Source organism: Oncorhynchus tshawytscha, linkage group LG16 (genome assembly GCF_018296145.1).
Source record: "Oncorhynchus tshawytscha isolate Ot180627B linkage group LG16, Otsh_v2.0, whole genome shotgun sequence".
In the NCBI taxonomy this organism is placed as follows: domain Eukaryota; kingdom Metazoa; phylum Chordata; class Actinopteri; order Salmoniformes; family Salmonidae; genus Oncorhynchus; species Oncorhynchus tshawytscha.
Window position 1 is genome coordinate 80,561,646 of NC_056444.1, and position 16,316 is coordinate 80,577,961.

General features: G+C 45.2%; 1 protein-coding gene across 1 annotated transcript in view; it reads right to left on the minus strand.

The window, feature by feature from the left end:
* Positions 1 to 16,316, minus strand: part of LOC112215247 (copine-8) — a 220,199-nt gene that overhangs the window by 49,822 nt on the left and 154,061 nt on the right. Inside the window, exons 11-12 of the mRNA XM_042299746.1 lie at positions 8,284 to 8,325; positions 7,759 to 7,834 (exon numbers count right to left, since the gene is read on the minus strand). Of these exons, the coding sequence (XP_042155680.1) occupies positions 7,759 to 7,834; positions 8,284 to 8,325 (118 nt within the window). The remainder of the gene's footprint in view (positions 1 to 7,758; positions 7,835 to 8,283; positions 8,326 to 16,316) is intronic.

Below are 16,316 nucleotides of genomic sequence, written 5' to 3' on the forward strand. Positions count from 1 at the left end.
ACGAGCTTGATATCATAGATTTGTCAACATAAAAACCCTGTCAAATGTCTTCATTCCCATGGGCCAGTTAAGCAATAAGGCCTGAAGTGGTGTGGTACAGTATATGTCCAATATAGATTATTCCAGTCTTTCCATTGGGGTCTACCCTGGGTGTATTTACGTACATGTGTATCCACGCCTCATAACTATGGAATACAATCCACCGTGGTTTGTATTTCGGAACAGCACATGCCAATATAAACATTTTAGTACACAAAGGCACGCGCGCAAGCACACGCACGCACGCACGCACGCACGCACGCACGCACGCACGCACACACACACACACACACACACACACACACACACACACACACACAGGTTCAGGTGGAGCGTATTCAGGGCTAGAGGCCACAGGAAAACGTGTATGAATGCAGGAGCTGGTAGTAAAATGATCAAGGTTGTAATGAAACATCTAACCCTAGAGCTCATTCTACAGGATACACAAACACACACACACGCACACAAACGTACACAAACAAACACACACATACAAATACACAGGGTATGCATGCAGTAACACACGTACACACACAAACACACATGTACACACATAAACACACACACACACACAGAAACACACACATATAGACACATACACACACATATGGTGCTACAGTGGATAGCAGCCATTTTTTTTGGACAGAATGTCTCCACCATCATTTTCATCCCCACGGTAACCGTACGTAAATATCCCAACCAGAAGCCATGGGTTACTGACAACATCCACACTGAGCTAAAGGCTAGAGCTGCCGTTTTCAAGGAGCAGGATACTCTTTCAGACACTTATAAGAAATCCCTCTAAGACCTCCGACGAGCCATCAAACAGGCAAACCATCAATACAGGGCTAAGATTGAATCCTACTACACCGGCTCTGATGCTTGTCAGATGTGGCAGGGCTTACAAACTATCACGGATTACAAAGGTAAACCCAGCCGCAAACAGCCCAGTGACGCCAGCCTACCAGATGAGCTATATGCCTTCTATGTTCGCTTCGAGGCAAGCAACACTGAACCATGCATGAGAACACCAGCTGTTCCGGAAGACTGTGTGATCACGCTCTTCGCAGCCGATGTGAGTAAGACCTTTAAACAGGTCAAAATTCACGAGCCCGCTGGGCCAGAAGGATTACCAGGACATGTACTCATGCGAGTGACCAGCTGGCAAGTGTCTTCACTGACATTTTCAACCTTTCCCTGACCCAATCTGTAATACCTACATGTTTCAAGCAGTACACCATAGTTCCTGTGCCCAAGAATGCTAAGGTAACCTGTCTAAATGACCATGAAATGCTTTGAAAGGCTGATCATGGCTCACATCAACACCATCATCCCAGACACTCTGGACCTACTCCAATTTGCCTACCGCCCCAAAAGATCCACAGATGATGTAATCTCTATTGCACTCCACACTGTCCTTTCCCACATGGACAAAAGGAACACCTACGCGAGAATGCTGTTCATTGACTACAGCTCAGCGTTCAACACCATAGTGCCCTCCATGCTCATCACTAAGCTCAGGACCCTGGGACTGAACACATCCCTCTGCAACTGTATCCTGGACTTCCTGACAGACCACCCCCAGGTGGTGAGGGTAGGCAACAACACATCCGCCACGCTGACCCTCAACACAGGAGCCTCTCAGGGGTGCGTGCTTAGTCCCCTTCTGTCCTCCCTGTTCACCCACGACTGCGTGGCTGGGCACGACTTCAACACCATCATTAAATTTGCTGATGACACAACGGTGGTAGGCCTGATCACCGACGACGATGAGACAGCATATAGGGAGGAGGTCAGTGACCTGGCAGTGTGGTGCCAGGACAACAACCTCTCCCTCAACATCAGCAATACAACGGAGCTGATCGTGCACTACAGGAAACGGATGGCCAAGCACTCCCCCATCTCCATCGACGGGGCTGTAGTGGAGCAGGTCGAGAGCTTCAAGTTCCACTTCACTAAGGGATAAACAAGGTCCACACACACCAACACAGTCATGAAGAAGGCACAACAACGCCTCTTCCCCCTCAGGAGGCTGAAAAGATTTGTCATGGGCCCTCAGATCCTCAGAAAGTTCAACAGCGGCACCATCTTGACTGGCTGCATCACTGCTTGGTATACTGTAGCAACTGCTTGGCATCTGACCGCAAGGCGCTACAAGGGGTAGTGAGTATGGTCCAGTATATCAGTGGGGCCGAGCTCCCTGCCATCTAGGACCTCTATACTAGGTGGTGTCAGAGGAAGGCCCAACAAATTCACAAAGAATTCAGACTGTCCTCTTTGCTACCGCATGGCAAGCGGTTCTGATGCACCAAGTCTACCCACAATAGTTAACCAAATAGCTACCCGGACTATCTGCATTTAACCTTTTTGCACTAATTATTTTGACTCATCACATACACTGCTGTTACTGTTAGTAACTTATCTTGCTGCCTAGTCATTTTACCCCTACCTATATGTACATACACTACATGACCACCTGCTCGTCGAACATCTCATTCCAAAATCCTAGGCATTAAAATGGAGTTAGTCCCCACGTTGCTGCTATAACAGCCTCCACTCTTCTGGGAAGACTTTCCACTAGATTTTGGAACATTGCTGCAGGGGACATGCTCCATGAAGCCACAAGAGCATTAGTTAGGATGGGCACTGATATTGGGCAATTAGGCCTGGCTCGCAGTCAGCGTTCCAATTCATCCCAAAGGTAATCGATGGCGTTGAGGTCTTCCACAACAATCTCGACAAACCATTTCTGTGTGGACGTTGCCATGTGCACCCGGGGATTGTCATTCTGAAACAGGAAAGGGCCTTCCCCAACCTGTTGCCACAAAGTTGGAAGCACAAAATCGACTACAATATCATTGTATGCTGTAGCTTTAAGATTTCCCTTGGGAAATTTCCCAATGGAACTAAGGGGCCTAGCCCTGACCATGAAAAACAGCACAAACCATTATTTCTCCTCCACCTTTAGAGTAGACACTCTGCATTTGGGTAGGTAGAGTTCTCCTGGCATCCGCCAAACCCAGATTAGTCCGTCGGACTGCCAGATGTTGAAGCGTGATTCATCACTCCAGAGAACGCATTTCCACTGTTCCAGAGTCCAATGGCAGCGAGCTTTACACCACTCCAGCCAACGCTTGGCATCGCGCATAGTGATCTTAGGCTTGTGTGCGGCTGCCTGGCCATGGAAACCCATTTCATTAAGCTCCAGATGAACAGTTAATGTGTTGATGTTGCTTCCAGACGCAGTCTGGAACTCAGTAGTGAGTGTTGCAACTGAGGACAGACAATTTTTACAAGCTTCAGCACTTGGTGGCCCCGTTCTGTGAGATTGTGTGGCCTACCACTTTGCGGCTGAACCGGTGTTGCTATGAGACGCTTCCACTTAACAATACCAGCACTTACAGTTGACCGGGGCAGCTCTAGCAGGGCAGACATTTTACAAACTGACATCTTGTCACTGAACTCTTCAGTAAGGCCATTCTACTGCCAATATTTGTCTATGGAGATTGCATAGCTGTGTGCTTGATTTTACACACTTGTCAGCAATGGTTGTGGCTGGAATAGCTAAATCCACTAATTTAAGAGGTGTCCACATACTTTTGTTTACAGTTCCTTTGGAAAGTATTCAGACCCCTTGACTTTTTCCACATTTTGTAAAATAAAACACATTTCTCAACTATCTACACACAATACCCCATCATGACATCACAATACCCCACCATGACAAAGCAAAAACAGGTTTTCAGACATCCAACAAAACCAAGATTGAACTCTTTGGCCTGAATGCCAAGCGTCACGTCTGGAAGAAACCTGGCACCATCCCTACGGTGAAGCATGGTGGTGGCAGCATCATGTTGTGGGGATTATTTTAAGATGCAGGGACTGGGAGACTAGTCAGGATCAAGGGAAAGATGAATGGAGCAAAGTATAGAGAGACCCTTGATGAAAACCTGCTCCAGAGTGCTCAGGACCTCAGACTGGGGCGAAGGTTCGCCTTCCAACAGAACAACGACTAAGCACACAGCCAAGACAACGCAAGAGTGGCTTCGGGACAAGTCTCTGAATGTCCTTGAGTGGCCCAGTCAGAGCCCGGACTTGAACTCGATCTAACATCTCTGGAGAGACCTGTAAATAGCTGGATCTGTGGAGGATCTGCGGAGAAGAATGGGAGAAACTCCCTAAATGTAGACATGTCAAGCTTGTAGCGTTGTTAGAGCGTTGGACTAGTAACCGGAAGGTTGCAAGTTCAAATCCCCGAGCTGACAAGGTACAAATCTGTCTTTCTGCCCCTGAACAGGCAGTTAACCCACTGTTCCTAGGGCATCATTGAAAATAAGAATTTGTTCTTAACTGACTTGCCTAGTTAAATAAAGGTAAAATAAAAAAATAAAAATTTTAAATTTAAGTATGCTCTCTCTAATTCTATCTCTCTTTTTCTCTCTCTCTTTCTCTCTCAGAGGACCTGAGCCCTTGGACCACGCCTCAGGACTACCTGGTCTGATGACTCCTTGCTGTTCCCAGTCCACCTGGTCGTGCTGCTGCTCCAGTTTCAACTGTTCTGCCTGCAGCTATGGAACCCTGACCTGTTCACCGGACGTGCTACCTGTCCCAGACCTGCTGTTTTCAACTCCCTAGAGACAGCAGGTGCGGTAAAGATACCCTAAATGATCAGCTATGAAAGTTCAACAGATATTTACTCCTGAGGTGCTGACCTGTTTCACCCTCTACAACCACTGTGATTATTATTATCTGACCCTGCTGGTCATCTATGAACATTTGAACATCTTGGCAATGTTCTGTTATAATCTCCACCTGGCACAGCCAGAAGAGGACTGGCCACCCCTCAGAACCTGGTTTCTTCCTAGGTTTTGGCCTTTCTAGGGAGTTTTTCCTAGCCACCGTGCTTCTACATCTGCATTTCTTGCTGTTTGGGGTTTTAGGCGGGGTTTCTGTACAGCACTTCGTGACATCGGCTGATTTGATTGATTGATTGATTATGTACATGTGATATTTCAGTGTTAAAAAAATATATAATAATCAAACATTTTGAAAAACCTTTTTTTTGCTTTGTCATTATGGGGTATTGTCTGTAGATTGATGGGGGGGGGGCAAGGTAAGGCAAACAAAATATGGAAAAGTAAAAGGGTCTGAATTACATTATACCCCTGTACACCAACTACAGCCTTATACCCCTGCACATAGACTACAGCCTTATACCCCTGCACACCAACTACAGCCTTATACCACTGCACATAGACTACAGCCTTATACCCCTGCACATCAACTATAGCCTTATACCCCTGCACACCGACTACAGCCTTATACCCCTGCACACCAACTACAGCCTTATACCCCTGCACATCAACTACAGCCTTATACCCCTGCACATCAACTACAGCCTTATACCCCTGCACATCAACTACAGCCTTATACCCCTGCACACCAACTACAGCCTTATACCCCTGCACATAGACTACAGCCTTATACCCCTGCACATCAACTACAGCCTTATACCCCTGCACACCGACTACAGCCTTATACCCCTGCACACCGACTACAGCCTTATACCCCTGCACATAGACTACAGCCTTATACCCCTGCACATAGACTACAGCCTTATACCCCTGCACATCGACTACAGCCTTATACCCCTGCACACCGACTACAGCCTTATACCCCTGCACATAGACTACAGCCATTACCTTATACCCCTGCACATCAACTACAGCCTTATACCCCTGCACATCAACTACAGCCTTATACCCCTGCACACCGACTACAGCCTTATACCCCTGCACACCGACTACAGCCTTATACCCCTGCACACCGACTACAGCCTTATACCCCTGCATACCAACTACAGCCTTATACCCCTGCACATAGACTACAGCCTTATACCCCTGCACATAGACTACAGCCTTATACCCCTGCACATCAGACTACAGCCTTATACCCCTGCACATCGACTACAGCCTTATACCCCTGCACATAGACTACAGCCTTATACCCCTGCACATCAACTACAGCCTTATACCCCTGCACACGGACTACAGCCAATGCACCGACTACCTTATACCCCTGCACACCGACTACAGCCTTATACCCCTGCACATAGACTACAGCCTTATACCCCTGCACATCGACTACAGCCTTATACCCCTGCACACCGACTACAGCCAATTACAGCCTTATACCCCTGCACACCGACTACAGCCTTATACCCCTGCACATAGACTACAGCCTTATACCCCTGCACACCGACTACAGCCTTATACCCCTGCACACCGACTACAGCCTTATACCCCTGCATATAGACTACAGCCTTATACCCCTGCACATCGACTACAGCCTTATACCCCTGCACATAGACTACAGCCTTATACCCCTGCACACCGACTACAGCCTTATACCCCTGCACATAGACTACAGCCTTATACCCCTGCACACAGACTACAGCCTTATACCCCTGCACATCAACTACAGCCAAGTTATCGTTACTCATTGTGCATTTATTTATTTTCAATTTTTTTGTTTTCACTGTTAGTCGATACTTGTTGTTTACGAAGCAAGTGACAAATCAAATTTGATTTAACATTCACACAATGTGCAAGTGTTTGGTGAACTGTGCTGAATATCAAGTCAACGGTAGCCTTCCCATCTCTTCCCCCCCAGGCCTCTCTATCCTCTCTGTCATAGTGTCATGGTTCTCCTCCTGGCCTGGTAAAGACCCAGGCTTCACTAATCATCTCCCCCTACAGACTTAATATACTGTATCATATCATACAACACAGGTCTCCTAACATATATTCCCTCCCTCACTCCCTCGCTCCCTCGCTCCCTCCCTAACTCCCCTTCTCCTTGCCCCTCTCTCTCCATCTTTCCTCACCTCTCTCCATCTCTCCCTCCCTCACTCTCTCTCCATCTCTCCCTCCCTATCTCTATCTCTACTTACCTCTCTCCATCTCTCCCTCCCTATCTCTATCTCTCCTTACATCTCTCCATCTCTCCCTCCCTCTCTCTCCATCTCTCCCTCCCTATCTCTATCTCTCCCTACCTCTCTCCATCTCTCCCTACCTCTCTCCCCTCTCCCTCCATCTCTCCTTACCTCCCTCCATCTCTCCCTAACTAAAGCCAGGTCCATGACTTAATTGAGTTGCTAACGTACGGGACCAGTCAGAAACTGGGCCAGGGACTAACGTTCTTATATCCACTTCAGTGTAGTCCCTGGCTGTGTCCCAAATGGCACCCCTTATTGGCTACAATAAGATGCTACTTTTGACCTGGGCCAATAAAAGTAGTGCACTGCATTGGTAACATGGTGCTGTTTGGGACGCAGACACAGGGGGCCAGGGAGTAGGCCTAATATCCATGCAGGGAGAAGTCTAATCAAGGTCTGGCCCTCTAGCCCCGCACTGTATCTTTCCATCTCCTTCTAATTCTCATCCACTATGCTGTCCAAGTAGGCTATTACCATAGCCAAACTCTGTGGGCACAAGGGGGAAGTTATGCTAATACTAGAAATAAGGTTGAGTAGACACTAGCGCTAATGCTAATATTGTAGTAACGTACTGTACATCTCCTGACTGGGTAAGATTGTGTTTATTTTCTACTTCCAGCCTACAAGGACCTGCGGTCTGTTTTTTAAGTGTATGCCCGTGGGAGACATAACGTTTTTAGTGTGAACACAATAGGATGAGTGCTCCCTCCATCTCCACTCACCTCGTACACATTAAACTGGCTCTGGCCTCGGGACAGGTCTCGGTAGCTGGTGGTGAATTCACCGATGAAGTCATGGCTGGAAGGTAAAATAAACAACAACAACAACAACCACAACTAAATAGCCATTCCCTCCTGGGAGGGTGTTGAAGTATAATGGGATGTATTGTGTAAAATGTCTCAATAGTATAGGAATGAAGCTACTGAAACATATAGCAGTGTTGTAAAAATAAAGAAGTATATCACTGTAAATGATGGTTTTAACCACTATCATTGTGTGAATAGGAATGAGGTTCCGGGTGGCTGATGCTAAGAGGTTGTCTTCATGGTGTATTGAGTTGGCAGTTGACATAATTAAAGATAGGGAGTATGAGTATGAAGGCTTTTAGGTTGAGGGTTGAGAAAGTGCTTAATCTTGTAAAACATAACGAGGAACATAACACATGTCATACTGTAGCATGTATAAATCGTTCCCCGTCTGGAACATAATCTGAAGGAAACATTATTCTGGGTGTGTAGTCTCCTAACCTGCCGTCTCTGTCCCAGTCGTACACCTCTGCCTTGATCGTCCTGAAAAACAAAAACACACCCAGAGATGAGGAAGGTGTGTGTGTTGGTGTGTTAGTGTGTGTGTGTGTTAGTGAGTGTGTTAGTGTGTGTGTTGGTGTGTTAGTGTGTGTGTGTGTTAGTGAGTGTGTATGTGTTAGTGTGTTAGTATGTGTGGTAGTGAGTGTGTTAGTGAATGTGTTAGTATGTGTGTTAGTGAGTGTGTATGTCTTGGTGTGTTAGTGAGTCTGTTAGTGAGTGTGTTAGTATGTGTGTTAGTGAGTGTGTATGTGTTAGTGTGTGTGTTGGTGTGTGTGTTTGTGTGTTAGTGAGTGTGTGTTAGTATGTGTGTTAGTGTGTGTTGGCGTGTTAGTGTGTGTGTGTTAGTGAGTGTGAATGTGTTAGGGTGTGTTGGTGTGTTAGTGTGTGTGTTGGTGTGTTGGTGTGTGTTGGTGTGTTAGTGAGTGTGTTAGTATGCGTGTTAGTGTGTATGGGTTAGTGTGTTAGTGTGTGTGTGTTAGTGAGTGTGTGTGTGTTAGTGTGTTAGTGAGTGTGTTAGTGTGTGTGTTAGTGTGTATGGGTTAGTGTGTTAGTGTGTATGGGTTAGTGTGTTAGTGTGTGTGTGTTAGTGAGTGTGTGTTAGTGTGTTAGTGAGTGTGTTAGTGTGTGTGTTAGTGTGTATGGGTTAGTGTGTTAGTGAGTGTGTGTTAGTGAGTGTTTTAGTGAGTGTGTTAGTGTGTGTGTTAGTGTGTATGGGTTAGTGTGTGAGTGTGTGTTAGTGTGTGTGTTAGTGTGTTAGTGAGTGGATTCGTGTGTGTGTGTTAGTGAGTGTGTTAGTGAGCGTTTTAGTGTGTATTGGTTAGTGTGTGTGTGTTAGTGAGTGTGTTAGTATGTGTGCTAGTGAGTGTGTTAGTGAGTGTGTTAGTATATGTGTTAGTGTGTATTGGTTATTGTGAGAATGTTAGTGAGAGTGTTAGTATGTGTGTATTGGTTAGTGTGAGTGTGTTAGTGAGTGTGTGTGTATGGGTTAGTGTGTATGGGTTAGTGTGTGTGGGTTAGTGTGTGTGTCAGAAAGCGTCATTAGAATGACTGGAGTCTTTCGAATTGAATTGGCCAATCTGGGATTCAAACAATGTGGCTGTTTGTTTGATAAACAGTTGAGGGATGTGGCTAGAGACAACATATTTTTGGTTGTGATGGAGTAAGACAGCTGAACTAAGCTCATGAGGCATTTTACAAGTTATATTCTTTAGTAATAGATAGTCTAATATATCAGTCATTAAAAACTCCAAAATTTGATGTACAGTGGTTCTTCCTTCCTTTCACAAAGTATCTATTGTCTTAATGGCGCTGTACAATAGCCCATAATGGCGCTGTACAATGTGACCGGTCGGGAGTAGGTTACAGTACTACAGTAAGAGCAAAATAATCCTAACATTTCCACACCCTAATTGTAGTCTAACCAATAACCACACGGAGATTCAGTGAAAATAAAAATCTCATTGATTTATGAGATTGCTTGTCTCAGAGCAGCGCTGTCTTGACATGCGCAAGAGACAGTGGTAATATTTTTCCTTTTAGAGACTATAATACATTGCATCCAGGTCAGGATAACCATAAAATGTCTTTATAAATGACTATCAGAAAGAATGGTGGTACTTATTTATTTTGACCCAAAGCCATGAATGACTGAGTCACTCAGCTTTATGTAGGTGCCGAGGCTATATGACTGAGTCACTCAGCTTTATGTAGGTGGCGAGGCTATATGACTGTCTTCAACTTGATTATTTAGCAGACATCACTTCCTGCTAATATTCAGTCAACACATGTATCTTAAGAATATCATGGAATATAATTGAACATTTTAGTTTCTCTTACAATAAAAACCTTAGTGTAACAACAGTTTTAGTAAGTAATACTGATGAGTAGTAAAAAAAAAAGTGTATTTCCCTGGGTGTGCGCGTGCAGGACAGAGGAAGACCAATTCTTACACTATTGTTCTAAATTCAATCACCTTCTTCATCCTCATCATTCAGTTCATTGAAATTCAATCACCGTCTTCATCCTCATAATTCAGTTTATTGAAATTCAATTTTGATGTCATGTACAATTATCAGTTTCGATTTGGTTTATGTCGCCCATTCATTGTCAGTTAGAGACACATTAGCGCCTTGGGACCCAAAAGTGTAATCAGTGCTCTAACTCCCCCTTGTGGTGGTCTGGAGCAATGAAGCAGTGATGCAGGGTACCGTACTAAACCACAAATAACCTCTAAGTGCCGCGGCATAATCTCAAAACTTTTAATTGAGGAACGACTGTACCAATCAATCCCAAATCGTCCCTTTAAGATGCCTGAGAGCTGGACTATTAAAAGTCTGACTGTGTGTTTGGTTTCCACATCAGTGATACAGGCCATTTAAACCTCAGTACGCATTAAGCAACACTGATAATTAAATCAATCATAGCCAGAGAGGTTCACATAACACCCTTGAGATGAATGTTTGAGTGAACGGACATGGGAAAATGTTTCAGAAGAGCATTTAAGGGGGGATAGAAACAAATACAAAAATAAATGATCCTATCAAGAGAATTTCATGTTTGTTTTTTTGAGTGAATGAACGCTAATTACATTCTTTGAAAATAATAAGAAAATAAAATGAATAAGTCTGAAACAGCCTTCTGTAATCACCATGAATATGATGTTTAAATGAAGTGGAGCTATGCACATAAAGACCCACTGATGAATGTAACGTTTAATTGATTTGACATTTAATAGAAACTGAATTTGTGAGTGCAGATGGAAGTTTATATCCGAGGAGATAAAGTTAAGACAGAAAGAGTTTCTCAAACTTTTTGGGGTGAGTTGTTCCTCTCCTCCTGCCTGCCAAAGGTAGACAACAACCCCTTAAGGGGGGAACACATCATGATAATTATAGTTCCCAAAATAAGTTGGAGGAAGCAGGCTGAGAGAGAGAGGTCAGACAGACATAGCCTCTCCTCCACATCACTCAGACACAGATCACATTGGTCCCCTCCCCCCAAGGCCATGTCAATCAGCTATCATCTCCCAAACAAGGAGGGGGGAAACACACTGCTACAGTCCTACCCTGCTATCCCTGCCGTAATGTATACTGCCTTAAACACATGGAGAGAGGGAAAGAACCCCTGTCCTAAACTTTTGATTGACAGACACGAGAAGGAACTGATGTATTTTGACATTAGACCAGCTCCTCTGATGATTCCGTACTGATGCGCCTGTCAAACTCAATTTAATCTCGTTTCCCTTCTATGTCAATGATGAAACAGAAAAACAACGTTACATCGCGGTGACTACATCATACATCTCTATCTATGGCACTACAAACTGAGATCTTAAAAACTCACAACATTTCCATTGTAATTAATATGCGTAATGAAAGTCTGACGGGAAAACCAGAGCGGCATTTTACTCGCTGTTACAGGTGGCTGACGTGAGACAACATGACTGAGAACATCTGTTGTAGATGGGATGACATGGCTGGTTCAGAAAGATCAGAAAAACCCATTTCATGCATCACAATTGCATACAGCCAATGAAAAAAATAAAAGAACAAGGGCAGAGGGTTCCAACAGATGAAATGATGAAACGGAATGGAAAAATAAGTCTATATACGATGTGAGCAAATGAGGTGAGATAAGGGAGGTAAAGGCAAAAAAAAGGCCATGGTAGCGCAGTAAATACAATATAGCAAGTAAAACACTGGAGTGGTTGATTTGCAGTGGAAGAATGTGCAAAGCAGAAATAAAAATTATGGGGTGCAAAGGAGCAAAATAAATAAATAAATACAGTAGGGGAAGAGGTAGTTGTTTGGGCTAAATTATAGGTGGGCTATGTACAGGTGCAGTAATCTGTGAGCTGCTCTGACAGCTGGTGCTTAAAGCTAGTGAGGGAGATGACTGTTTCCAGTTTCAGAGATTTGTGTAGTTCGTTCCAGTCATTGGCAGCAGAGAACTCGAAGGAGAGGCGACCAAAGGAATAATTGGTTTTGGGGGTGATCAGAGAGATATACCTGCTGGAGTGTGTGCTACAGGTGGGTGTTGCTATAGTAACCAGCAAGCTGAGATAAGGGGGGACTTTACCGAGCAGGGTCTTGTAGATGACCTGGAGCCAGTGGGTTTGGCGACGAGTATGAAGCGAGGAGCAGCCAACGAGAGCATACAGGTCACAGTGGTGGGTAGTATATGGGGCTTTGGTGACAAAACGGATGGCACTGTGATAGACTGCATCCAATTTATTGAGTAGGGTATTGGAGGCTATTTTGTAAATGACATCGCCAAAGTCGAGGATCGGTAGGATCGTCTGTTTCACGAGGGCATGTTTGCAGCATGAGTGAAGGATGCTTGTTTGCGAAATTGGAAGCCAATTCTAGATTTAACTTTGGATTGGAGATGTTGGATATGAGTCTGGAAGAAGAGTTTACAGTCTAACCAGACACCAAGGTATTTGTAGTTGTCTACATGTTCAAAGTCAGAACTGTCCAGAGTAGTGATGCTGGACGGGCGGGCAGGTGCAGGCAGCGATTGGTTGAAGAGCATGCATTTAGTTTGATTTGTATTTAAGAGCAGTTGGAGGCCACGGAAGGAGAGTTGTTTGGCATTGAAGCTCATCTGGAGGGTTGTTAACACAGTGTCCAAAGAAAGGCCAGAAGTATACAGAATGTTGTCGTCTGCGTAGAGGTGGATCAGAGACCCACCAGCAGCAAGAGTGACATCATTGATGTATACAGAGAAGAGAGTCGGCCCAAGAAATGAACCCTGTGGCACCCCCATAGAGACTGCCAGGGTCCCGGCCAACAGGCCCCCGATTTGAAACACTGAACTCTATCAGAGAAGTAGTTGGTGAACCAGGCGAGGCAATAATTTGAGAAACCAAGGCTATTGAGTCTGCCGATGAGGATGTGGTGATTGACAGAGTCGAAAGCCTTGGCCAGGTCAATGAATATGGCTGTACAGTATTGTCTCTTATCGATGGCGGTTAAGATATCGTTTAGGACCTTGAGCGTGGCTGAGGTGCACCCATGACCAGCTCTGAAACCAGATTGCATAGCAGAAAAGGTGCGGTGGGATTTGAAATAGTCAATTATCTGTTTGTTGACTTGGCTTTCGAATTCCTTAGAATGGCAGGGTAGGATGGATATAGGTCTGTAGCAGTTTGGGTCTAGAGTGTCTCCCCCCTCTGAAGAGGGGGATGACCGCAGCTGCTTTCCAATCTTTGGAATCTCAGACGACACGAAAGAGAGGTTGAACAGGCTAGTAATAGGGGTTGCAACAATTTCAGCAGATAATTTTAGAAAGAAAGGGTCCAGATTGTCTAGCCCGGCTTATTTGTATGAGTCCAGATTTTGCAGCTCATTCAGAACATCAGCTGACTGGATTTGGGAGAAGTAGAAATGGGGAAGGCTTGGGCGAGTTGCTGTGGGGGGTACAGTGCAGTTGACCGGGGTTGGGGTAGCCAGGTGGAAAGCATGGCCAGCCGTAGAAAAATGCTTATTGAAATTCTCAATTATAGTGGATTTTTCGGTGGTGACAGAGTTTCCTATCCTCAGTGCAGTGGGCAGCTGGGAGTAGGTGTTCTTATTCTCCATGGACTTAACTTTTTTGAGTTTGTGTTGCAGGAAGCAAATTTCTGCTTGAAAAAGCTAGCCTTGGCTTTCCTAACTGCCTGTGTATATTGGTTTCTAACTTCCCTGTAAAGCTGCATATCACGGGGGCTGTGCGATGCTAATGCAGAACGCCAGAGGATGTTTTTGTGTTGGTTAAGGGCAGTCAGGTCTGGAGAGAACCAAGGGCTATATCTGTTCCTGGTTCTAAATGTCTTGAATGGGGCATGCTTATTTAAATGCTGAGGCATTTCAACAAAAAAAACAGAGGTCAATACCCTTCCAGGATACCCGGGCCAGGTCGATTAGAAAGGCCTGCTCACTGAAGTGTTTCAGGGAGCGTTTGACAGTGATGAGTGGAGGTCGTTTGACCGCTGACCCCTTATGGATGCAGGCAATGAGGCAGTGATCGCTGAGATCTTGGTTGAAAACAGCAAAGGTGTATTTAGAGGGCAAGTTGGATAGGATGATATCTATGAGGGTGCCCGTGTTTACGGCTTTGGGGTGGTACCTGGTAGGTTCATTGATAATTTGTGTGAGATTGAGGGCATCAAGCTTATATTGTAGGATGGCTGGGGTGTTAAGCATGTTCCAGTTTAGGTCACCTAGCAGCACAAGCTCTGAAAATAGATGGGGGGCAATCAGTTCACATATGGTGTCCAGAGCACAGCTGGGGGCAGAGGGTGGTCTATAGCAGGCGGCAACAGTGAGAGACTTGTTTTTAGAGAGTTGGATTTTTAAAAGGAGAAGTTCAAATTGTTTGGGTACAGACCTGGATAGTAGGACAGAACTCTGCAGGCTATTTCTACAGTAGATTGCAACACAGCCCCCTTTGGCCGTTCCATCTTGTCTGAAAATGTTGTAGTTAGGGATGGAGATTTCAGAGTTTTTGGTGGTCTTCCTAAGCCAGGACTCAGACACGGCTAGGACATCCGGGTGTGCAGAGTGTGCTAAAGCAGTGAATAAAACAAACTTAGGGAGGAGGCTTCTAATGTTAACATGCATGAAACCAAGGCTATTGCAGTTACAGAAGTAATCAAAAGAGAGCACCTGGGGAATAGGAGTGGAGCTAGCCACTGCAGGTCCTGGATTAACCTCTATATCACCAGAGGAACAGAGGAGGAGTAGGATAAGGGTACGGCTAAAAGCTATGAGAATTGGTCGTCTAGGACGTCCGGAACATAGAGTAAAAGGAGGTTTCTGGGGGCCATAAATAGCTTCAAGGTATAATGTACAGACAAAGGTATGGTAGGATGAGAATAAAGTGGAGGTAAACCTAGGCATTGAGTGATGATGAGAGAGATATTGTCTCTAGAAACATAATTGAAACCAGGTGATGTCATCGCATGTGTGGGTGGTGGAACTGAAGGGTTGGATAAGGTATATTGAGCAGGGCTAGAGGCTCTACAGTGAAATAAGCCAATAAACACTAACCAGAACAGCAATGGACAAGGCATATTGACATTAAGGAGGGGCATGCTTAGCCAAGGGATCATAAGGGTCTAGTGAGTAGTGAGGTTGGTTGGGGTCACGGCGATTCAGACAGCTAACCGGGCCATCGGTAGCAAGCTGGCAGAGGATGGAGGTCTGTTTTTAGCCACCTCGTGCGTTTCCGTCAGTAGATTAGTGGTGTTCCACGTGGTAGAGGGGATCAATACAATTGGCAAAATAGATATAGTTATAGTGACCCAAGAAAATTGTCTGATAGACCTATTCAGATAGCAGCCGATAAGACAGCTAACGATTAGCGGGCCGCAGATGGGCGTTCAGGTAACGTCGTGACGGAGGGGCCAATAGAATAATTCCCTCGGGCAGATAACGTCAGTAGTCCAGTTGTGAAGGCCCGGTGGGCTCCGCGTCTGCAGTAAAACGGGTATGGATAGGTGATTGTAGCCCAGGAGTGGCTGATGGAACTCTTCAGCTGGCTAGCTCCAGAATAATTGATGTTTGCTCCGGGACCGACGTAAGCAATAGTCACTCGGATAGCAGCTAGCTAGCTGCAAGATCCAGGTGTAAATGTCCAGAGTGTTACGGTTTTCTTCGGGTGTAAGAGAGTCGGACCAAAATGCAGCGTGGTTAATTCGATACATCTTTAATAAAGATGAAACACGAACAATACAAAAACAATAAACGTAACGTGACGTGAAAACCGAAACAGCCTAAACTGGTGCAAACAAACACTGAGACAGGAACAATCACCCACCAAACACTCAAAGAATATGGCTGCCTAAATATGGTTCCCAATCAGAGACAACGATAATCACCTGCCTCTGATTGAGAATCGCCTCAGGCAACCATAGACTATGCTAGAAAACCCCACTAAGCCACAATCCCAAAACCTACGAAAAACCCCCATACAAAAACACACCACAAAAT